Source organism: Netta rufina (genome assembly GCF_964035555.1).
Source record: "Netta rufina genome assembly, chromosome: Z".
NCBI lineage: Eukaryota > Metazoa > Chordata > Aves > Anseriformes > Anatidae > Netta > Netta rufina.
Genome location: NC_140126.1, coordinates 11,697,913 through 11,723,787, shown reverse-complemented (window position 1 = coordinate 11,723,787; position 25,875 = coordinate 11,697,913). Strand labels below are relative to the sequence as shown.

The 25,875-nt window shown below is 37.9% G+C and overlaps 1 protein-coding gene across 4 annotated transcripts in view; it reads right to left on the bottom strand.

Moving 5' to 3' along the window:
• Positions 1-374: 374 nt before the first annotated feature.
• The window catches only part of GHR (growth hormone receptor), a 143,464-nt gene continuing 117,963 nt past the window's right edge, over positions 375-25,875 (bottom strand). For all 4 annotated transcript variants that reach the window (XM_084304897.1, XM_084304895.1, XM_084304898.1 and 1 more), the window contains exons 4-10: positions 16,955-17,084; positions 14,356-14,516; positions 13,115-13,293; positions 8,414-8,585; positions 6,160-6,250; positions 3,467-3,536; positions 375-3,195 (exon numbers count right to left, since the gene is read on the bottom strand). In XM_084304897.1, coding sequence (XP_084161023.1) covers positions 2,233-3,195; positions 3,467-3,536; positions 6,160-6,250; positions 8,414-8,585; positions 13,115-13,293; positions 14,356-14,516; positions 16,955-17,084 — 1,766 coding nt within the window. In that variant the 3' untranslated portion in view covers positions 375-2,232. The remainder of the gene's footprint in view (positions 3,196-3,466; positions 3,537-6,159; positions 6,251-8,413; positions 8,586-13,114; positions 13,294-14,355; positions 14,517-16,954; positions 17,085-25,875) is intronic.

Here is a 25,875-nt window from a genome sequence, read left to right as displayed (position 1 = left end):
TAACTGTAAATAACTATCGAGGTCTGTCAGAATATCTGATTTGTAGATTGAACCGTAGGTGTAAATCTTGAGCTAATGCAGTTTATTTATTTGCAACCACAGGCTGTTCCACCTAAAGGTAAACTGGCCTGCTAAATTAGTAACACGTCTGGGCCAATTCTGGGTACAGCATGTCCAATCTCTATCTATAAATTTAGGCCTGTACTTCTATTTTTAACTAAATACATATCAGCCAGTGAAAACACTGAATCCAGCAGGTATTGCCTCTCTTCTAAGGAAAGATGCCTTCTACTTTACTCAGTAAGAAATACGTGATCCTGACAGAATCTCTCTTCTCCATAAGCATTGAATTATCTGAAATAAAACACAGTGTGTCAGGACAGATCAAAGACAATACATTTATTAAACTTTGAGGAAAACAAACAAAACACTGACATAAGGAAAGTTAAATAGAAACTGAAAGACACATCTTCTGACCGGCTTATAATGGCTTGTGTGACCAGTAAAGTACCAAAATGACATTCTGAGTTTGATTGAGGTATTTAACTATTTTTGGCAATAGAAACAGAGTAAGAAACTTCTTCCAAACACACACATAGGCATTACTTGCATTAGTGTCTATCATCTATGAAATTTTATATGAAACTAAATAATGTAGCTGTTAGAAAAATATAGCAGCAAATTAGCAGAATATCTAATGCACATTTACCATAAAGTACGTGCTAAACGTAAAAATCCCACTGAATAGTTGGGCCCAGTCCTGTAGCCCTTGGTCACAAAGAGAGCATCAGTGAGTTCAGTGGGAGACATCATGAGCAAGACCTGCATTCACTGCACTTCACACGCTGTTCAGGTCAGACCATGGCAATGAACATCCCCATTTGCTTTCTCAGAAGAACCCTGTCATGACGGAACTACAGCCTAGCAAGGTAACTTCTGAAGCAATAACATTTCATTGCAAAGCCCTATCAAGCTCTTAGTATACTTAATAACAAAGAGAGCATTCCCACTGAGTTTTGGTTTTCTCGCCTTTCCTAAGAAAGTCTGCCTAACGCAGTCACAGGAGATGCTGTTAGGCTGCAAAGAAGATAAACTCATTTGAACAATACTGTATTCAATTTGCTTGTTCCATTGAAGCCTTTCAAACCAGTTTTAGCTTTAAAAATCAACTGCTGGCCAAATCCTGAAGTCCTTGTTTTATTTTCTTAATCAATACTTCATGTGGCACAAACAATAACTGTAGCGGTAGCTTTGGCTGTTGGAGGGCTTCAGAAGTTGGTCAAAAGCAAAAAGATTATGCTGTTAAGTCACCAGAGCTTATTCATGTGTTTTCAAAATCTTTCAATTAAAGTGTAGTTTCATGCTATTTAATATTGTGGTCAACAAAATCTTGCTTATAAAAAAGCGTATTATTATCATTAACCAGAACTCGACGAAGAACAGAATCTTTTGTCCAAATAATTTGTATAGTTTAAAGTTTTCTATAAAACTTTAAATTTTCTATATATTTCTATATTAGTCACCATAAGAAAGTAATAGGATCAGTTGCTCTAAGTTCCTACAATATTTCAAAATTTCTCTACAGATTCCTCTGGAGGTATAAAATGGCTCTGTAAAAAACTATTTTTAATTTTTGCTGCAAACAAAAATTTTATAAAACAGAAAACTCCTTTTTAAGATTGCAGCAATTACGCTCCTTGGATGGGTCATCATAATTAAACTACAGTGTGTAGTATAATATAAAACATCTACGCTTTTTTGACTAAAATATTAAAATACATTTTATTAATTTATATAGATCAAAATAAATGTTTTATTCAAATTACTTTTTTTTTTTTTTAACCTATGCTCAGTTCCCAATTATTGATATAAAGATCTCTGTCAACAGCATTTGATTTTTACTAAATTCTTAGACTTTAGACCACCTGATTTTTAGCTTTATCAAAAAGCATGATTTACTGTACATTAAACATAGTCATTTCAATGTTTAGTATCACAAAAATCAACACCCACGAGAACAAGACAGTCACGGCTAGTAAAACAGTCTCAAGACAAATTCATAGATAATATTTACAGAACAATAGGAATATTTTGATGAATATTTTATGCTTCAACACTTGAGATAAAATTATAAGAACCACGAGAAACGTTTAGACTTCATTTTGGTTTCACCATACAAGCCCAAGCTGACTCGCTGCTGTGAAATACTGCACACACCTAGTCAAAGGAGAGCTATGGCATGATTTTGTTCAGCTGATCTGTGCTCACATAGCCACAAGACATGTTGAATTCTTTCTCTGGCACAGGCAGTGCAGTTGCATTGAGCACAAGGCCTTGTGGAGAGTGAACTATATGGATAGAAGTATAGTCTGGGACAGGCATCTCCAGACTTGGGGTTTCTGCCATCGAAGCCCCAAGACTGATACCAGTAGTGGTAAGGCTCTCTGTGGTGAAGTAAGCGTCCTCATTACAGCTTTGCTCCTGCACACGCGGCTCATCCTCTTCCTGGGAAGTCACAGCAATACATTTTTTCACATCTGCCTCGCAGAAATAGGCACTGTCCATGGCGAAGCTTTGTTCTGTGCAGCCTTCACACTGTGCTCTCCCCACCTTGGATTTCTGCCCTGGTGAAAGCACAACACTGCCTGCTGGAGTAATATCACTCACTTGCGCATAGAAGTCAGTGTTTGTCAAGGAATTCTGGTTACTGAGCTGGGTATGGACTGATGGACTAGCTGAGTCGCTGCTGTCTGCAAAAGGTGGCCACGACTCGCTGCGTTCAGACTGCGTATTGGTATGCGGCTGCTGGGCGTCTGCGTCAGCAAGAGTTGGAAGGGAATTGTCATCATCTTTCCTGTCAAGGCACAAGAGATCTTCTTCTTTATCAGTTACCTTTTTGAACTGATCGATATCAGAGATGGCATCACACGTGTCGCTTGCACTGAAGTCTGTCTCTGGAATATCTGGTTCGCAACAACTGGCCCGTCCAGAATCATCATCTTTTGCTCCCAAGCAGCTGTGTGATTTCAGACGATCATCACTCAGGAGCCTGTCGGTGTCTGAGACTCTGTTCTTTTCATCGGAGTCGTCTATGTCCAGCTCAATAAACTCGACCCACAAGTCATCATTGTATAGCTGTGTCTTGTAGCTGTCATGGCTGGCTAAGATGGAGTTCACTTCATCTAGCTTTCCTTTCTATAAAATAAGAAAAAAGGGATGTTGCAAAGAAAAGAATAACGATGTTTGTGCTTTTTATGATGTCAATTTAAGCAAAAGTAACTGCAGCTGATCTAATAACTGCAAGGTACCATTTTTTTTTCCCTGTATTTTTGAAAACTAATTTGTCGTAACTCCCCCATGTTGCCATAAAATGTAGCAGTTTTTTCATACAGATTTGTTCTGCTAGGGACAACAATCGTTACCTGTTACTGGGATTCCCATTGTAGATTTTAAAGCACAACATTACCTTCAGGAGATCTGGGTCAATCCCTTTAATCTTTGGAACTGGCACAGGAGGAAAAATCAGCATTTTTAACCTGGAAAAAATAAATGTTAGTTTTTAATTTACAGCAGTCCTTTCTGAGGAAGGTTGAAAGAAAAGAGCTTTACATTGTGTTTAGACTTACTTAAAAATTGAAATGCTTGAAAATTCAATTTAAAGTAGTGCTTAGGAAAAGAATGATTGTTATTTTTCTCTCATTCCAAATAATAAAAAAGCTTTCTGCAGCCTGCCTTGCTGAAATCATATACACTTATGCTGGACTCCATTCTGACAACATTCTGTTATTTTAACACTCATAGAAGGAGAGTAAATTCCTAGAGCATTGTCAATACTTTCCCTTTTTATGTAATTTCCCAAAGTTTTTTTTGAGGGATAAAGTAGTCTTGCATAAGCCCAATAAATTTAAAGAGGGGAACAGAAAAAGGGAGTTGGTGAAAAGAATGAATTACTTTAGAACTAATAAATAAAACAGAAACACAACAGCATAAATGCAGGCCAGTATTTTATCTCTATGACTGTTGTGTTTTCTGAATTATTAATGCAAAAAGTAATATATAATAACAGCAGAGTTTCATCCTTGTAGACAAAGACTGAGTAAGTTGCTTATGCATGTACACACTGTGAAAACAGGTATTTTTCTAACCCTTCATAAAAAGAATTTCAAATTATTTGGGAAATAACATTGATAAAAATCCAGCATCAGTGGGTGATGCCTATCCTCCATTTTACCTCCCTGCTTCTTTTGCAAACAGATTTCCTGTACTCCCCAAAAGAGAAATTCAGTGTTGTCTTTATACTGGACTACTTGCCTATTTTAGAAGGTAAATGGTGAGAATGGCAGAAACAAATCCAATTATTAATTTTGCTGTAATGTTAGTGACCTCAGCAAGGTCCAGGGATTATCAGAGGAGTCTGAAGAAGTGCTAGAGAGAAATTTAGGCACCTTCTGCTTAACTACAGAAGGCCCACATTCCCCAGCTGTTTTTGTTTTTTGGCAGACCCTCAAATGTTCTGCCCAGTAAAGCCTCAATGAGAGCCAGAAATCCTGTAATTTTCCACTTAATCCCTGGAGGGGTTGTGCTAGCTGTGCTGTCAGTGTACTAGTTTAAGATCTGCATTTCCAGTTGAATCCACAAATCAGATATTCTGGCAGGATTGGGCACTGCATCTAACAAAACAGCTGACAGAGTTTACCACTCTCTGCCTCGAGAAATAATCAAGGAGAGAAAACTACACTCAGTGCCTTTCTCAGCCTTAAAGTAGTTTAAGCCTGCATCTCTCAACTCTCAAAGAAAATGGCCTAAACCTGGGGCATCTGTCCTAGAGAGCCTAGTTCAGAACTTGTCAGATCAGACTGAAGAAGTATGAATTTGGATCTTTTCAGATACAGGAAGAAACAACCTGGATATTTTGCATTGCTGGAAATCTGTGCAGCCTCTGTCTCCTCTGCAGGAGGTATTGCCACTCCCAGCACAACATTCATATGCACAAGATTGAAGGAATGGGAGGCATATAGGTCCAGAAGTACATCCTGGATAAAGGGTACTCAGTGGAGAAAAGCTTTCTCCAGTAATCATGATTAGCACTGAAGAAAATGAGCTGTAATCAGAGACGTGCTTCAGCCCTTGGGATTTTTGTGACCAAGCCTCTCCTTGCTCAGTGTGTTGAGTGGTAAACTTCTGGTCCTGTGTGTGAGATCTCCTTGCACCAATCTGACATGTCTAGCTCTTGCCATTCATTGTGTTGGGAACCTTAACCTTAACTCCAGGATGAGGATGCTATTGTAGGGAGTGGCTTACTGGAAGTTGAACACTGCTAAAGCATAGAGCTGCTTGCCTAAATTATTTTTTTAGAGGTAGCTCCAACTGCACCATCTTGTTTTCATTTCAGTGACTTGTCCTTACACTGGTACAATGCAAAACACTTCAGTGTTCATTTTTCACGTGTATATATAACACCACTAACAACATGCCTGCGTGCACTGGGGCTGGACCATGGTGCTGCTCCATAGTCTAGGACAGTACTGTAATGACATCTAAGGTGAATTAGTTCTGCCAAAACCCATCCCTGAACACACGTTTTAGGGGATGAGTTCACTGTGAGACCATTCTGTCATTCTTATAAATGTGCCATCGTGTCATTTTTATAAATGACACAATCCTGAGTTTTGTCTTATTTTGTTCCTGTTATTTATAGGAGCGGCAGTCTATCCACAGATACCAAATACTGCCCTATGACTCAAGTTCTTTTCCTTGGCTCAGTAAAGAACTAGTCAGATTACTGGAATAGTCCAAGAACAAAAACAAATATAAAGCCATATGTTGGAGTGAAACTTTTGAACAGGAAGTGTGTAAAGACAGCATTTACAAAATTTGAATGGACAAAAAAAAAATCCCCTTCAAAGCCTAAGTAAATTAACTAAGTAAATACTGTATTATAAAATGTTCTGCAATCTAAAATGAATGGAAGCCGTCAAAATAATCAGATTCCTCCTGCTCAAGGACCAGTATGTACATGTACATATACCAGCATCCATGTAACTTAAGAGGATGGACAGCAACAGTCAAAATAATTTCTATTCCCCCAAATTTGAAAAAGTTGAAGCATCCTTTTTTTAAACTACAAGTAAATAAAATCTGATGGACAAAGATCCCTACCTTGGTTGTTTAGACAACAGGATTAAGATCACTGTTACAGCCAGCCCACATGCTCCGAAGATAACAACTAGGAACCATGGAAACTCAATTTCTGAAAACACAGAGCAAAAACATATTAGCAGGAATCTGCATCTCTGTTGCATCTTTAACTTCCACTTTCTCTGCCACAAGAATTCCAAAGTCCTACAAACTTATAGAAGAATTTTTGGTTATATAAATGTTAAAGTTCTGTAGCAAGAAGAAATAAAAATACCCTTTGGTATCAACAGATTCCATATTGCATTCATGACTCTACCAAGACTCCTTGTAAAGACAGAGTGAGCTTTTTGATATGAATGGGATCTTGGCACTGACAATATATGTAACGAAAGAAGACAAGAAGAAAATTCTGCCTGCTTGGGACACACTACCAGTAGTTGCAGAGCATGCAATGGGTTCTGTTTGCCTAAGCTGAGAGAACATCATTAATAGCATGTAACTCCACTAAATCATAGACAAAGTATTCCTCTCTCTTAGAAACTAAAATATGGTGGCGTCAAAAGCCATAATATTACTCTTTTCAAAGGCAGAACATCACTCTTTCTAAAGGCAGAACATTAATTATGTCATGGGCTGTATCAATCAGTGCAAAAAAAAAAAAAAAAAAGAAGAAAAGGTCATTAATTGAAGTGATGTGATAGGAACAAAGAAAATGTTGGTAAATGTAATGCTTTAGCTTTTAAATACTGTCAATTCCATCATACTTACACCAACACTGCAGAATACGAAGTATAGAAAACTTTATTCTGGCTGTAGCCTTAGTTTCTTTTAATTTATTCCCAAATTTAAGTTTACCAACTTCACTCATTTTTTGGGCCAAGAAATACTGGACAGGGAGCTTTAGAATTCTATATGTGAACATAAATATATGGCCTTTTGGGGAAAAAAAATATGTTTTTAGGCACCAGTTTTAGGTATCTGCTCCCAGCTTAAAGTTTTGACTGCATGTTTTCAAATCTGAGTATTTAAGGTTCTATCTAGAAGTGTCTGTGTTAGACAGTTCCCTGTTTTAATGGAGAACCAGTAACTTCTTCTCATGTCAGTAAGACCAGAGTCTACCTTCTTCAAAAAATTAGCATACTATATTTCAGTTTAGATACATAACTTTTAACAGAAAATTTCAAGTCTGTGTTCCTAAAGGTGAAATACAAAACATGGAAGAATACATTTTGCCAGACCCATCTTATGCTTTCTCAGTTTTCCCTTGTCTACTTCCAACTTGTGTCCTGATTCAGCAGTGCTGTACATGTAAGAGAACTGATCCAGCAAATAAGATCACTTCTGCTATGTGAGATGTACAGAAATGAATCAATTTGATGAATTTGGATTGTAGTGACTGAGGAAAACTGTGCTAGTATGATGGGCTTTGATTTTCACAGTATTTTAATTTTGTTCATATGAAAACCTTGGTAATGCAGATTGATTTGGGGTAACAAAACAATGTGGATGGAACATGAGCTATTCATATAAATGAGGAATGAAAATTAGTAATGCAAAGTGTTAAAAAGGGGGCTATGTCAAGACTTAGAAAGATAAGAGTTATGAGTGGTTTGATTTAACTCCTAAACTAATACTTTGGAAAAAGAGGCAAAGCAGTTTGTTAAAACAATTTGCTGATGACTTCATATTTTGAAGAGTTAATTTAGTAGCTCAGACCTGAGAATGCTTTATGAAAAAGCACTGTCTCATTCCTTTCACAGAAAAAATGCGGTGCTCAATGGTTGCTTCTTCTTCTGTTTTTAACAGCACTTTAAAAAACAACTACAAGCACAAAAGAAAGAATATGAAAAACACTGTCCTTGATTGAACTAGGCAGATCAGGAAAGCACATCATTCTGATAACAAAGTCAGCAAATATTAAAACACCTTATTAGTAAAAATTCTCCTCTTCATTGCTGGAGTGCTCAGCTTAAACAATGAAGGATGAGATTTAACTGTCTTTATTTTGGGCTCTATAGCATTTGCAAAAGCTGTTATTATTTCTTAAAACTATCTGTACTTTTGTTCTCTGATGAGCTGGGAAACAGTCTTGCTGAATGTAATTCTGAACCTGTGTATGGAACTTGCACATACTCAATCTCACCAAATGATTTTCATGTGGTAGGCTGAATCATCAATCCATTTAAGTATACCACATCAAAGGGAAGGAGAAAAAAAAAAAGGCATGAAGACAGCAATGGTTATAAAAACACTTCATTGCACCTCACTTATTTACCTTCAGCGCAATGAACAAATTCAACGCCTGCTTGAGAAAAAGATACATAGAGGATTTCACTGAACTCCCCAAATTTTTCGGAGGTACGTTGTCTTGATCGGACTCGTATCTCATAATCTCGTCCCATCTTCAGAGAGTACAGTGGAACCATTGTTGAGAGCCTGGGTTCTAACTGTAAAGACAGAACGACTGTGATTTATTTGTTTGAGTTTAACCTGCAGTTTAACACTACTTCTTGATTTCAGAAATAAACATTTAAAGGCATTTTTGCTACCTGGAACTTCAAGAATACATTGAAGAGTTCAGAGAAAATTCACATCATTCACTTCAGACTTACTAGCTACTGGGCCTTGTTGTGATTCAGAGGACCAAACAGAAGAGAATCCAAAGTCTCTAAATAAACAGTGAAAAAAGGCAGCTGCCCCCACTTATATGCTCTAAGTGGGTAGTGTGAGTATCTCCCGCTGATTTTACCAAGTTGAAAATCCTTCTTACTGTTGACACAATATTACTGACTTCATAGTGCCAAAAACCTTGCTAAAGTAAAATGGATATCTTAAAACTATGGAATTAATTGTAAGACGAAAAAATATTTAAAGATCATCTAACCAAATTTATTATATCTTACAAATATAAGTATTTAGGCAAGGCTGCGTAACTCTCCAAATCTTCAACTACAAATAAAATGGGATAATGTATGGAGACTTTGGTAGAACTGTTATGACATTGTATGTCTTGAGACTTCTATATTAAGTATTAATTACAACATTCTTACTTACTGCTGCATATCAAACTATGCTGGAAGTCACACTGTAAGTCTTAATATGTGAAATCTCTCTTCTACTGCTTCTCTCAGAATATGTATTTGAGCTCCAACAGCCCAACACAAGTAAAAACAAAAAAACAAAAAACAAAACAAAACAAAAAAAAACACAAGGAAAATGTGCACAAAATATAAATCAATGTGGCAGATGTTTTATACTCTACTTTTACTTCAGAAGGATGATACTGGCAAAATTCACAGTGGGCTAAGAATTAAAACACCTGAAAAATAATATCTATTGGGGATTTCAAAAAAGAACGAACAATCCAACCCAATAATCACTATGGCTGCATAATCTAAATTTGAAACAAATTCTATTGTTAGCTGTGATCTGTGGAGTACTTGTGATCCTTGATGCCTCTACACCAAGTGTTCTGACAGGTAAGTGGTCAGATTTTGGACAAGGCAGTGATCAGGTAGACTGCTTTTCTCTGTTAGTGGATGAGCACAAGATCCTGAAGAACCATTGCTCTATGCATCACAGAGGTTTATAATATGGTAAACCCATCCAGTTTCAAAGTGTTGGGAAGGGAATCTGATCTATGTTAATCTAGTTTACTAATTTTGTGTGATGAAGCCACAAAACAGAGCACACTGCAATTTTACAGCATGTAACAATGCGTGTTTTTTTTTTTTTTTTTTTTTTCTAGAGCAACTAATAGAGATACTTAGGAGATGGGTGCTGGCCACACAAAATTTTATGCATCACAGATAACAGCAGCACTTGGAAAAGGCAGTATGCAGGCCAAAATGGAGTGCTGAAGGATGTGAAGTAGAGTTGCTGCAGCTGCATAACTGCAATGACCTGAAATTGGAAAGGGTTGCTACAGAACAGGTAACTGGTTAATGTGCAGGATGCCCCCAGACCATCTGTGGACTAACAAAACTGCACATGAGAACAGAGAAGTTAGCGTATGAACTGTAGAGATGAATAGCATTTCTCATCTGGATGAAATTAATTAAAAGCCATATGGGAGAGATGAGATAACTAACAAAAATGCACGCAGCATACAACAAGCATTTAGTGTCTGAAGGGGAGCTTCAGATGCAGACTGCTGGGTTGCTGGGGCTACGATCTGACTGCCGTACTCTGCTGAGTGAAAATCAATGGCTATGCTGGGCTGTGACGGTGCTGCCTGTCTGCAAGGTGGCGTTAAAACAGGCCACGGAGCAGCCCTGTCCCTGGTGGCTGGGAGGCACTGGTAGCAGAGGCTGGCCCAGGCCTGACAGGCCCTGTGGCGGTGGCTGCTGCTGACCCTGCGGTGAGGCCTGGGAGATGCATGGCCAGGGAGAGGTTTGGGGCTACCCTTAGGGCAGGCACAGTGTGAAGTGGGACACCCACACCACACGCAGGTAGTAGGTTGCACACCTAAGGCAGTGTAGGGGGATGAGTTTAGTTAGCACCCTGCAGACTAGCAAGCCCAGCTCTCAGGAGGGTTAGTTAACCAGCTCAGACACAGTGCTGTGGGGATGCAGCAATGGAGGTAGCATGCCATGCTTCCAGGCCCTAAGCACACTGCACTGCACTAAGAAATTGACTTTCCGATCTGAAATCCAACAACTTAGCAGAGCCAGCAGAGCCCTCGCTGGTCTAGCTCTCTTCAGTTTTAGTCTAGTGACTGTAGCGGACAACACTTCATCATAAAAGAGTACAATTTTAAAACGATACCCAGGACCTAGTACCAACAATGAATGTTTTTCAAATTGTGAAACAGATGAAATTTGGCTTTGTCTCAAAACCAGCCACTCTGTAAGGGTGGGGATTGTATTGTTGTTAGCAAGGTTCTCAAAATATTTTTGATCCTCTTATCACTGCAATTTACTGTTATAATAGTTTACCAATTAATGTCTTAGTCCTCTTTCAATACATACATTATCTATTTTCATTTAGAAAATTGATTGAAAAAATGTATGATGTATGAAGTATCAAACAAGTTCATCCCCAAACCTCTAAAAAAATTAGATGTAAATCTCAGCAAGGGTGTGACTTAGAATTTAAGCACTATGAATTCATTTCTATATCGTTTTTTGGATCAGTTATATGTGCAAACCATTATTATATATTTATGCAGTGTGAGATTATCCTTTGTGCATAAAACTAGTGATTTAATAACAGTTTAACACATACCCCTCTCTTTACTGCTTCAACACTTACTTTAGAAGGTGTTTGCGAATGCAATGAATGCAGAGTGAAACTGCTGCTACACTACTAACAAATCTGCCACTGTCTTTGTCCAGACCAAGTTGTTGTTCAAAAATTTCTTTTTTGTGTTCTAACTGATAGGTTCTCAATGTCATGTTTGTGCTTTTAAAATGAAAGATACAATACCAATACAATATGTACAGCTCCATTACAATATAATCTACAGTACTGTTTTTCTCGAGGTAAGTACAGTATTCAGCAGTATCTGTTTTCTGCAAGAAGAAATACCGAACTTCAAGGTTTGCTCTCCTGAGGAGAACCATTCTTAAGGCATACTGGAATTATTGATGATACTGGAGCAAGAACAATGGTTTAGTTGAGGATTTATATCATTGATATCTAATGGCTTATAAAAAAATCAAAATGTGCATTTTTAAAGAAGTACCTGTATTGCCACCTGCTTTTGTAAATCTCATAAACACTCTGCAGATTTTCAGGTTCTTAAGGAGTACTGATTTACTCCCTAAAGTTAAGTCAATTCACTTAAAATATAGAGGCAATACAGTAGATATAGAATCATGGAATCACAGAATGTTTTGGGTTGGAAGGGACCTTAAAGGTCATCTAATTTCAACCCCATATATAGCTTAAACATGTATATAGAGAAATTCAGAAAATTATTAGGAAAAAGATATAGACAATATAAGTCCTGTTTGGCTTTAGACTTACTAACAAGGATGAGGATAAACAGAAAAAAATAACATTGAAAAGGATCAGAGGTGAGAAGGGCTCCAAGGTCTTTCATGGATGAAGGCCAACAAACCAACTTGACCATGTTTCAGCTGCTAAACTTGCTTTTTGTAGATTTAGACAAGTTCTTAAAAGTACTATCTGCTTTCCTTCTGCCATTTAACTCAGTTCATATTAATAAGAAAACAAAGAAAGGGTTCTGCTCTGAAAAGATGTTCTTACTTCATTGAGCATGTATTCAGAGAGAAGTCTCCATATGCAAATATTCTGTGACATATTGGCAGTTAGCCTATACATTTAGGTAAGCTGGGAACAACTTTTACCTGTAACAGGAAAACTAACTACATGATAAATCCATGATTTTCAAATGAAAACTTAAAAAATTTGAGGCATAAACACTTCATAGTATACATTTTCATGGATTACCCCTACAGTCACAAATTTCACTTTGCTGTCTTGCATTAAATCTGTATGTCTTACCTGTGCTGCATTGATTTTGTTTATTGTATCAAATTTTAAATTATAATTCAATCTTTTACTTATTTTTTAATCCACTGAAACAATATTTATAAACACCAGAACTTTGTAAGTACCCTGAAGAATTTGGACCAACATGGTGACATTTTCCAAGCAAAAAATTCCTGTTATAACTACTAAAATACCATGCACTTTTTCAAATAAATGAGGCTTACGAAAACAATAGAGAAATATTCTATTCTCGTGTATATATTTGACTACTGCTATACTTTCTTATCTAACTCAGGGATTTCATGGTCTTACTGTCATCCTGTGTGCCAGCTATCTTGACATATAATGTTACAACGTTTGTGAGAAAACTTGAAAAGAATACGGGTATATTGTTTAAGACTTAAGATATTGTCTAATTAGCATTTACAAACCTGTTGCTTTTCAAAAGAGCATAAAAGAGGATAGAACAAGCCTGCACTGTACTATGACTATTGTATAATAAATATTTGCTCCATACCTCCTTCCATTTTGTCTCATTAACTTCTTTGTACTGCAACTCATACTCCAGAGTAATCCATCCCTTCTGAACATCTGCTGTTGGTGGTGGATCCCATCTTACTTGGATATCCCCATGGATCCCAGTTTGACTAGTATTTAGCAGAGTCCAGTTAAGGTGGACAGGGGGATCAGGTAGTACTGTTTAAACAGAGTATTTGGAATGAAACAGCCAGTTTTCAATGCAAAATGACCATTCTTACTACACACTTGTAAATGATTCCAGGACTAAAAAAACATATTAATCACATATCTGCTGATTAAAGTCAAAACCTATGAGTCAATGACAAAGTCACTGGAAGCCTGATAACAAGAAGGCACCCTGCTACCAACATGCTTTCCATAAATTTTACCTGAACAGTTAATAACTAAGAACAGACTAAGACTAAGAACAAGCTACCTATTAAAATATATTTTCCAATAGCAGCTTATGAAACACTGAGGCATCAGTAACTCTCCATAAAAATTTATATTTAGAGTTCTCTCGGTAAATAAAAACTATAATTGAAGTAACACAACTATAAATATTCAGTAACGACTTCCAAAGTAATGCAGAAATACACTGAAAAATGATCGTATCTGAAAAGTGATTTGTATTTTACTGCACTGAAGAAAAGGGTACAGTGAATATTCTAGTCACTTGCAGGAATAAAGTGTTAACTGCATGTCCATATATCACTGATCTGGACAAGCAATAATGTCTGGAAAGTACAGACAGTCACAGTTCATATTGCAATAAATATAAAGTGTAGCTTGGAAATGCTAAATGTCCTGATTCTGCACATTTGTTGACTGAGGAACAAAAACCTACTTGGTTCCAGAATTTTGCAGAAACAAGATATTAACACCATCCTTGCTCAAACTGACCAAGGCTACACAGCATCCATTTGAAAGGGCTCAGAGTGACAGCAAAAGCAAAAACATCTCCACACGTTTGAGAGAGCGCTGGTCTTCATAAAGAAAAAAAACCACACACTTGCTTTTATCCTTTTAGCTTGCTTTCAACAGTGGCACTATTTTCTAGGTGTAGATCACATTACATATTTTTCAAACCCAAATCCCCTCCCATGTACTGTATTTTTTTTACAAAGTAAATTTTCTGAGGGGAGGAATTTAAATACAGTATGAATTATGTGAAAGCTTATGGAATCACATCTATTGCAGTATAAAAATACAGAGGTAAAATGCATAATAGAAGCATACCTATTTCATCAACACTGAAACATTTTTCATCAAATACTTCATCTTTATTGGCAAGCTTAACACAGTATGGTATCCATATAGAGGTGTAGGATGTGTTGAAATAACAGCTATTTTCTCCTGCAGTGATATAATCAGGACATTCTTTCCAGTCTTCATCATTCCTAGAATGACAACAAAAGTATAAGATACGTGTGAGAGAGATTTATGGATTTTACAAAGTAGAAATTATAGATGTTACAAGACACAATGTTGATAAGTCACATCTTCTATGGAAATGAGAAATACATGCCAATATTTTCTGTGATTTACAGTACTGTGATAATACTGTGATTAGAAGACAAATAACCACCCAAACAAGCTACATAGATGTATTTAGGTTCTCAGAGGTACAGTTAGTGACATTTCTATGCTTTGCATGGCATTTCTGTAAGACCAGTCAGAGGCCACATGTTGTTACGTTAATGACTGCCAGCAAGCATGAACTTTAGTCAATTTAATATGTATTTAAGCAACTTTTCTTCAGGCAAAATTAAATTGCAGTAAGAAGCCCATCTGAATGATGAGACCTGAAACACTGAAAGCCAGTCCTTAAGGCAGTCTGTGCTGTAACACTTGCAAGGCTAAGGAGAGGGAACCTCTGCAGGGGAACCGAAAGGGAATGTAGGCACTGGGGGACTGACTACTCCCACGGAGGGGACCTGGCACAAAATAATCCAGAACTGCGGGATGTGAAAGAAGGGAAGAGAAATACAGTGCTGGGAGTGAGGAAGGACTAAATTTCTTGGGATACGGAACTTCTAAAACACAGGGTTGGAAGTACTAGCATTGAAAGCACTTGTTTTTCCATTCTGACTTCAAACATTTAAAAATGTTTTCTGTAAATGAAAGAATTGCAGCAGAAAATGTAACATTTGCATATTTCATTTCATCTCTTAAACAAAGAGGAAACAGCAGAGCTATATAGAGTGGGATGAATTCTCAGACTGCAAAACACAGATCCTTGTGTAGGGTCATACAACCAAACTGAAAGAAACCAGCAGGTCCAAACTCCCAAAATTATTTATTTAAAGAAAAACGGGAACAACCATACTATTAGAAATATTCTACACAAAAACCATCAGATATTCAGCATTTCTGAAGTATTCAGATATTCAGTATTTCTGAAGTCATTTTAGGAAAACAAATCTCATAGTGAACATATCTTCTGTTCTGAGTAGGGATCTTTTCAGAAATTACAGTCTTGGTTTGCTAAAAATATCATGTAAATGCCTTTTCTTACTAAGAGCTGTTCAAACTACAGAGAAGAGGGATTAGGCTAAAACAATTATTCCAAGTGCATCCTTCAGTGCTGGAGTGGGTGCTTAAGAAGTAAAAACGGCAGATGCTACATAAGTGGAACGAGGAGCATTTCTGCCAATAGGCAAGGGTCTTGTATTTAGCTGATGAGACCAGACACGTTTCTAAAGGAAATGCTCCTGGCAAAGTCAGGACTTAATAAAGGTGTATGAGGTCAGATACTATGACTTGTGTTAAGCAGGAGACTGTGTTAGCTGATGTAGTTCAATCTTGAGCCTTAAATATTGCTTGCACATTGAAACAGAACTAATTTTTATGTGGTTGTTCAGTTCACATCTGTTATTACAGTATACTGATTTTTCCTAGACCAAGATGAAATATATGATCTGTTCAACGTATGTGGCACTTTGTTGTACATTTAATTTTTGAAGTTTGTACTCTTGGTGCATGCCACTAACAACTGTCAGCTCAACAGTCGTTTTAACTTGGATCCCTGTATTTCTGAGCACTCTGGGAAAAGTGGTTGGAAAACACGCCTAGCCATTAAGCTTGTTTTCTAAGCAAATGTATCATCACCTGTAGGAAGTGTCTGTAGATCAAAAAGGTTGAAAACCTGTACATTAGATGTAACAGGCACGCACATTCTCCTCCTATTCCTGTGAACAAAAGGCTTTTGTTTCCTAAATAGCCATTACTGGGTAACATGGTAATGTGCATGTTCTCTTTTCATCTAATCATTCTAACAACCTGAAAATTACAAAAGCTTAAGTGAAATATGAAACTGAATTCAGCAGGTCTCAATGAAACATAATCCCCAGCCTCTGAGCAGGCTTTTTATCTGGACCTGCACATTCAGCCTTCAACCTAGCAATTGATCAATTACTGTTTTATGTAACTTTAATAACAATTCAAAGGGGCTTGTATTCAAACTCTTCTTCTGTACACACACATAATGAATCTCACAGCTGCTATTAAATTGATAAGGAATAAACCGAAGTTCTCCATTAAAAACCCCTTTCCAAAGCCCTACAGTGTTCAACTTCAGAGTCTGAAATCTGGACCTATATTTGGCAGGAATGTGTTATAAATTTTGTCTCCCAAGTAATGCTTGTGACTGCGTAACGCTTGATAATTAGCAAACAAATGTGACATTGAAAAATATGCACTTACAACACAGTTTTATGCCCTTAAAAATATTCTGGTTCATATCACATATCACATCTCAGCAATGAGGTAACAGGAATACAAGAGTATATGACTTCTCTATCTTTTCCTCTTTCTTCCATTGTTTCCACAGTATTACCTTTTCATATACAACAGTTGTATTGTTCCTGGAGCAGTGAGGTTATACAAATTTCCATCAGTCCAATAACACGAAAATGTCTCCAGTTCAGGTGATCTGCACTTGCTGATTTGTGGCCACCGTAGAAGATCTGTCAAGAAAAATCACAGGAGACAGAATGAGACAAAATAAAAAAATCCACAAGCCAGACTAACATACTGTTAAAATGAAATTCAGCATTTTTTCATATGTAATTAACTTTTCTTTCAATTGCCGATGTACAATGAGGCAAGATTTAAATTCCTCTTCCATGCATATATCCAGGTGACTACACCTGTAAAAAGCCAAATTTGAAAGATGGGTCAAGTTCACTTTTCTATGTGTGAAGATGTTATTTCCACAGCCTGACACCCGGAGTGGGGACATGCCAATGCTGGAGCTGTAGTTCAGTGCAGATACACCTGAATTAGCCCTGCACTTTTTTAAGGAAACTGTGGTACTGCAGACCTCAGTATTAGACTAACCGCAGCTCTGTATTTACCCAGCTGAGTAGTTTTGCAATGTGTCAGGGCCCATAGCGCTAACATTAGAATTGCTACCTTGAACTGAGTTAAGGTTTGTGTATGTTACGTTGTGTTTATACAACCTTGGCCTGACAGAGATAAGGGCAGCTCTAAGCATGTGCCTGTTCTGCCACATGCTGTTTTGATACTCATCATTTCTATTCTTTGTCAAAACTGAAGTGATGAAGATCCATGAAATGACTAGTGCAATTAGTCAGCCTTGTCAGCCCCATGAAAAAACTAAAAACAGAAGTTGTGGGTATGATTCGCTGCTTACAAAGTAAGTATGTAACTTCTTTCCTGATTTTTCAGGGTCTAATCAAGCTGTCACTCTAAAATGCCAGCATTTCCTACTTGGCCTGCAGAGCTTTCCAGAGGGAGATGCATATGGAGATGTCTACCTCTCTTCACTTACTATCTGGGAAATATGATAATCTATTTGAGAAAATTTCTCCACTGTGCACCTAAAATTTGGGTGTTTATGGTATTTATTATATGGTATATATTCAGGTATTTATGACCGGTGAAATGACCCCTGGCCAGGGAACAACGTGATGCTGCTGGAGTCTGCATGGGAAGCTCTGCAGAAATATTTTTGCAGCATCACAGCTGTAAATATTTGGTACAAAAGATTTATACTCAAAGTTGAGAAAGCACTAAGGTACAGATATCCAGCAGATGCATCCTCCTACGCACGGGGATTTTGTAGCCTTCTTGAATGTTAGCTCCTTTATTTACAGCTCAGATAGATGCAGACACTGAATGCCAAAGTAATTTGTATTTCTTTGGCTTATTGGTTTAAAACATGTCCTCTACATTCTGCACTGATGAGCATCCACATCAGGCAGTAACTAATACATGAATATTACGCACTTCTGTTTTCCTCACCCCATATCATTGCCTCATTTCACACTTTGGACATTGAACAAGGCCTGAACTCATGAATGTAAATAAAAGGTTTCATAAGTCTATATTGACCTATCCTCCGCCTTTCCCCCCCAATTTGAAATTCTTCTTGCCAACCTAAAATAACTGCTGTTTGATTCAAGAGATTTAAATAGAAATGTTTTTTCCTTAGTCAGCATGTTCCATTTTAGTGAATTTCAAAGAAATTTATTTTTTTAAGTTGAAAGACATTTTCAAATGAAACGTTGCAGCAAAAGGAAAAAAATTAAACATTTTTCAGAAAATATTGAAATTAAACATTCAGGCATGGCACCTGGTTTTTCATGGTATGGCATTCTGTACTTGATGGCTTTGGCATATATCCCAAAATGCTTTTGTCTAACCTTGATCTGAATTTTTAGACAGTTTCACATCATTCACCAAACAATCTTCACCTGGCGGAAATCCTCGTTAACCCATGACCATGACATTGCAAACTATTATAACATAGATCTAAAATAAAATAGAATTAGAGATTCAAGAAAACTACTGTATTTATATTTTCTTTAACTCATCATAGTTTCAACTTTTGAACTTTAACTTAACTTACATTAAATTTGGTATTTTTTCTGTAACTTAGTGAAAACTCAAGTCACTGTTTAAAAAAAAACAAAGAAAAATAAATGAAATTTTGTGCGTCTGCTTCAGAGACACGAGTAAAATTGCCTCAGTTGCATAATGCCTATAATCAACAAGACACGTCTCTCCCTGTTTCTATAAACAGTGTGCAAGGAAGTACATGCTATGGCTTTTCCTGTTTCTATCCTCAGCTATGTGAATTAAGAACAAATATAGCTAGTTTCACTGAAACAGGTGAAAGAATTTAAGAAAATGATATACTGGAAAACCCTCCTAAGTTAGAATATTTCTGTTGATGCCTGCACTTATTTATAACTAGAACTTAACCATATTTAAAGCTCATGCAGACCATGTTCTCATCTCCACGACAGGGGTAAAAAAAGTCACACAGTAACTTCCTAACATGACCAAATAATTTAACGGAGTCAAAACATTTTGAGATGTCCACCAGGATCTTACGTATAGGTGCTAGTATATCTTAATACTGAATTCTGTTCTATTTACCACCTTTACAGAGAAGCTAAATCAAAGACTACAAGGCATACAAACTCTTCTAGGAAAACGGGTAATAATGCAGCTAGAAGTGCTGTTGGTTATGATGGACAGGAGTAGCAATGCACACAGAATTCAGATTAAGACTTGGTCTCTTATACCCTAAATTCAGAGGAATGAATTCTTAAGGCCCCACTTTCTATTCCACTCCCTTGTGACAGGATTTGATACTTTATCTTGCAAGTGTTCCTTCAACATGCACAAGAATTTGTGAGTGCTGAACAGGTTTGTCTAGGATTCATATACTACTGGTTTACTGGACTGTAATTCCTATTTTTGTTCCCTTATGGCCAGTTTCATTTGTAACAAAAATGATCTTCTGATTGATCATTTCCAATTTCTGTGTCGAGTTTCCATCTTTCAAAGCCACATTTTTTCATCAGCCTGACTGATGAAAACCTTTTAATACTTCCTTGTGTAATGCTTGGCACTCTTGGGGTACATCTCCTGAATTTCTTGTTTTTATGATCAACATTGTACAGGACCCTGTGTGAGCTCCATCTCCTGAACAAACTGTACCAGACTGTGATAAATGAACACAATAGCTCAGCTGAATGCATTTAGGCATAAAGGCAGCAGGCTACTGAAAGTAAAGGATGTCAAACTGAGACTTAAAATAGACTAGGAAAGCAAAATGTAACATGGGAACATACTTGCTCTTTTCATACCTGCTCCAAAAAGTTATGGTCAAATTGTCATGAAAAAAAGCACTCACCTCATTCAAGATAATGACTTGACTAAATACATATGCTCAGCAGCAGAAAACATGGAAAAAAGCTAGTAAATCTGTGGCTTCCACTGTGACTACAAAGGAAGTTTGGTACAAAAGTTCGTAGTCCCGCCCCAGGGTTTAGCTGAAATGTTCAGCTACCAGAGCTGAGCTGTGGAAGAGTAAAATCTCTTTGCATTCTGCTTGCACTGTTATGACCACAGATTAGCCATGGTATAAACTCTGGCTCAGCTAGAAGAAACTGTGCCAAAACAGAAGCTGAAACAGTAGTGTGGTTTATGGAAAGAATCAGGAATGCAGATGTGCCATCTCTTCTACTTACATTTCTTTATAGGTCACCAGATGGCATTTTTACGTTTAGTGTAGTTCCAATGCTATGTACACTTTAATGATTTAAAAGGGAATGTGATACAGGAACAGCTTACTAAGAGTTACATATGGAAAGGCCTCAAAACAAAAGAAGCCTTAAAGACAATCTAGAGCTGTCAGAAGGCTAATTCCTGTAGAAATTAAATTTCCTTGTGTGTTTTCTTTCTTTTTTTTTTTTTTTAATTTCCTTTTTTTTTTTTTTTTTGTCTAGAAGTCCTTCTAATAAAATTTAATTTTAAAGGGAGCTGGCCTTGAGTGCAGAACAGTAGTCACTGAATACCAATAGGAGCTGAAGTTTACAACTGAGGTCTAGCAAAGCAACTTATCCTCACCTGAGGGACAGTCCTGCTGCCACCAGAGCTCTAGCAGCTGTGCAGGTGGAGCATTGTGTGAGCTGTACAGAAACAACGTCTTACTAGCACGTGCTTAGGCAGGTGAAATAACCACGAGGATGTGACCGTCACATGAAAATCAAGCTAACTAAGCAGTAAATGGAAAAGGAGGGCATATTTTTGCTGAACAAGCTGAAGTACTTCTTGTGGTAATTTTAAAAGGTTCATGCAGAATTATCAGTTATCAGAACATCTGATACCTATCAAACCTAGAGCAAATGCACTCCTACCTGTAAACTGACGACAGAACGAACCTTATGAAACAGTACCTATCTTCATATAACCCAGTCTTGAAGCATACACACTGTGTTATTGCTAAAGCATAGAAGAAAACGACGGAGACAAACAGGGGAATTAAATATATTCAAAATTGGAAACAGTTATGAAGACCTGGAGTTTTATTTACTGTAGCTCAACTTTGAACATTGAAAGTGAATGCTCTATCAATTAGGCTCTGTTCCTGAATCCACCGAGCTCAACAAATGTTGGGCAATTTACTTTAACAGAGGTAGGGTGATTTCTCTGGTACCAGGAAATTCTGGTTCTTTCAAATGTTACAGCAAAATGATCAACATTTGCAGACAGTGGATGATATTTTAAATAGTACTGTCTAGTACTAATAAATTAACAGACACCACATATATGGAAAGTGGGATGCAGAAAGCAGAGACAACAACAAGGTCACTTCCTAATAATCAGGTTGCTTGCCAGTCTGACTCAGCCTTTGCTCTAGGTACAACTTATCCATGAAGGGCCAGGAACAAAGTTCTGGAACAACATTTTTGGGAAAAGAAGGTAATTTCTTTCATATCAGCATTGAACAAGATCCTTTCCATGAAGTACTCAGCAGAAAGAAAGCCAAGTTTAACAACACTAGAATGGATAAAACATTGCAGTGAAAAATGAAGGGAAATGCTGCACGAGAGAGATTTTTGCCCATGGAGTAAGTGTAAATATTGTAACAGTAAATAACAAAGTTTTGCTGAGGATCAGGAGATGAAAATATATTTTCAGCCTTACATTGAAGACTAATTTGGTCAGGGATCAGGGGATGGAAATATATTTTCAGCCTTACATTGAAGACTAATTTGGTGACCACTGCTTTGAGCAACAACATGCAGGCATTCCTGCTAACAGACGGGAGACATGCACAGTGTCTTGGGGAATGCCAGAAGGAATTTTTAGCAAGTTTGCAACATAGTCAACGAGCAAAAAAAATCAAAGACCAGTTCCGAAGTTTTAAAACACAGAATGAAGAGGTATTGGACGCCTCTTCGGGACAGACTTCTGCCTCTTTTTGTCAAGTGAGATAGATACGGTTAAAAGAAGCAGAGCTTTTCCATAGCATCACAGCCCAATGAGTGTATCTTCCCACGCTCTCTGTGCTGCTCAACCTCCACAGCACAGGAGCTGACGTGGCTCACAGATGTGTTGTCCACGCTGTGCTACTTGGGTACAGCAGAAAATTAAGTAAATAAAGCCCAGCACTGTGGGCAGAACAATCACGCAGCATTACTCAGTACTATGGGCCATGAGACACTACAGAGATGAGCGAGGATGTGGATGTGTGCCATGTTCCATGTGTTTTGGCATGCGCTTTCCACATCACACCCTCCTACGTGCAGTGGTGGAACCACAATTTCTGCTACAGGCAAGCCACATAAACTTGCATGCCTACGTGTGTAAAATATAAAGGGAAGTAGAGACAGAGGGCACAGTATTTGAAAGGCAGTTAATGTAACAAAACCAATTTCCAATTATCTCATAATTGCTCATATAGTTGTAACTCAAATTGAAATTACATTTTCAAGTAAGCATCCATAAGAATAATGATGAACAATGGTTTCATCTGTTCCTGCCATTGCTGTAGATGTTCAGCAATGACTAATGTGACGTGGTAGGGCATATGAGACAAGGTGCATTCTCCCTGGAAGCACAGATGAGCTGGCACCAGCAAACATCAGTGCAGCAAACAAATATCCTGAGAGGTTTCCATGCCCTTCTTAAAGCAAGCAACCTCTACGCTGCCAACAGCCACCTCCAACATCCTTCCTTCTCCTGCTGCTGCACTAGCTGCCACCCTCCTGCCACAAATGAGTGCTCAGAGCCAGGACCATTATTTTCCCAGGAAGACCAGCTGAAGTATAATCTGACATTCACAGACTGGGTTCCAGGCTGACCAAAACTCTTTTGTCTCCCCAAACCCTACGAGGAAAATACTCGCAGGGTCTGGGGAGTGAAGCTGTTAGATTGTGATCCCAAGTCAAGAGCTGCAACTTCACAATTACCTCCACGTAAAAGTCATGCAAGGGTACATCATGACGAATCTGACAATTTATTTTCCTTGTTTCAACACCTGCTCGTTTCCGACGAACAGGATGTGCTGTGTGGAAGGGAGAACTTCAGCAGGCGTGCAGCGAGTACTCACACACACATGCTAAGGACGTCCTGGTCTGACCTCAGGACGCGGGGTGGGTGACAGCACCACGAGCAGCAGCAGAGGGTCAGGCAGGAGCACCCAGTGCGTGAGCAGAGCCCCGCAGCCAGGCACGGCGGATGCAGTGCTCGCATGGCTGCGTGAGGTGGCAGCAAACGGTTGCACAGTTGCGTTAGAAAAGCAAACAACACGTGTGCCAATGCGAGAACAACACGGGGAGTGTTTTCATGAAGCAGAAGTCACGGCATAGCTCACATCTGTGGTGGGAGTGGATTACGGGAGCAAACGCTGGGGATATGAGATAAAGACGGACAAAGACACAGGAGGCAGAAAGGATGAGAGAAGAAGATATATTTGGAAAGAAAAGCACGAGAGAACACGAATGGGATGTGTGTTTTAATAGTAAAGATGAGAATTTCTTGGTCTGGCATGCATGTATCCTGACAGTGCAGAGAAGAACTTATTGGAGATCACCCAGAAAAGATACTAGGAGAGAGGAGAAAAAAGCAGGCAGCTCTAAGGACAGTGTGGGTGGTAAGGCTGAGGAACGAAGAAATGTCACAGTGCAGCTCTGTTTAAGAACATCTGGTAAGGACAACTCGGCAAACAACTGAAGTCTTCCTCTCAGATCTAATAAGTTTTCAGTCTTTAGGCTCACCACAATCAGTGCTCCATAAAAGCAGGGGCACGGATTTGCCAGGTTTCATTAGACACACAGCTGTGTATTATCAATTACAAATGACACTATGTCCTAAACTTGGTGTTTCATCACTGCAGCAGTACTTGTTATATACAAGTTCATCCTGATGTTTCTTGTTATTTATTCCCTCTCCCCACCCTCGTTACTTTTGAATGCAGTAGCTCAGGAAGATACCATCCCTCAGCCTGTCCTTGCTCTTGACGTTTGCTCCTTTTAATTCACATTGCTTTTGGAAGACTGGATTCAAGTTGTAAATTCTTGAACCTGCCATTGTTGAACTTCCAAGCTACTTCTGGCTTCTGCAGATTTTAGCCAGTCTTCAAGATAATTACTGATATGATTTATGTGGGATAACGCTTGTACATATTAGACAGAAAAATCCTTCATTGTACTCCACAGAGATTTTCATGTGGTACAAAAGAACAACCACATACATTTGAAATAGCAGAATTTGGTGTGTTTTTTAAGTGAAGTAAATGAAGGAAAAATGACACTTTTTATCCACAGAACAACCATCTGAATGTATTTGAAGGAAAGCCCCGTAAGTGTTGTTTTTCAGTACAGAGATAAGCTCCCTGTTACAGTCCACATATATCAATACAAAAATTAAGGAGTTGGTACTAAGAGAATTATTATTTGTTACCTTCCACACCTGGAGTGAAACTCCAAGAGAGATCACTGAGCTGTCATTTAGCAGTTCCCCTGAGAAGTCCTACAAGATCCACATCACACAACAGGGACACATGCCCCAAACAACGGACAAGGTCTCCAAGCAACCCGAGGAGCTACTTTTTGCACTCTGATCACTGACAACTGAAAATTACATATTGCTTTGAGTATCTTAAGACTGAAAGTCATGCTGATTCTTCACAATTCTTCATGATGAAAACTACCCAATTTAATCTTTACAGAGACTGAGAAGAATACAAGGGCTTAATAGGATAGTCTTACTCTTTTTGCACATCTGGACCATGACATCTTTTCTTGGGCAATAAAGATGACTGAATCAATGTATTTTAAAACTTTCTGGCATGCAGTATTACTCCTGTGCTTTTTGGAGTGTCTGTTTTATTACTGTAGCCAGGATGTTTACTTGTTCAGTAATTCAGAGCTTTATTATTGCAATGAATCACAAACTATGAGTTACTAATGTCAAAGAAGATCCAATGAAATTTTAAAAACAAACTAGAGAAGAATAAAAGCATTTTCTGCTTAGTTTATTTTCAAACTTAGTAAGAACCGGAATCTTTGAAGTTTTGCAGTTTTCTTATAAGAACATCCATTTTAGTAGACTTCAAAAGGAAAATTACTGTGATGAGAGTTTTGTCCCTCATTTATGTGGAGTTCTTGTTGACCTACGAGCACTGTCCTTTTAAAGGCATTTATAAAACAACAATCTGCACTCTTAGTGGACAGTAATGAAGCCAATGTGTCATGTACAAATACCGATAAATTAACAAACAAGTTTTCTTTAAAAAAGAATAACAAAACAACCAAACTATCAAGTAGTTCTCAAGGCCATGCCCAGATACATGGGCTTTGGATCCCAGCTGAACCCTTGCACACGAAAGGAAATCCATGTGACACATTTAAATTTATAAGCATGGAGTATCTGAAATTCTTCCCAAAATGGAAAAGTTGCTGAGCTGGATACATTTTAACTTATTCTGAAATT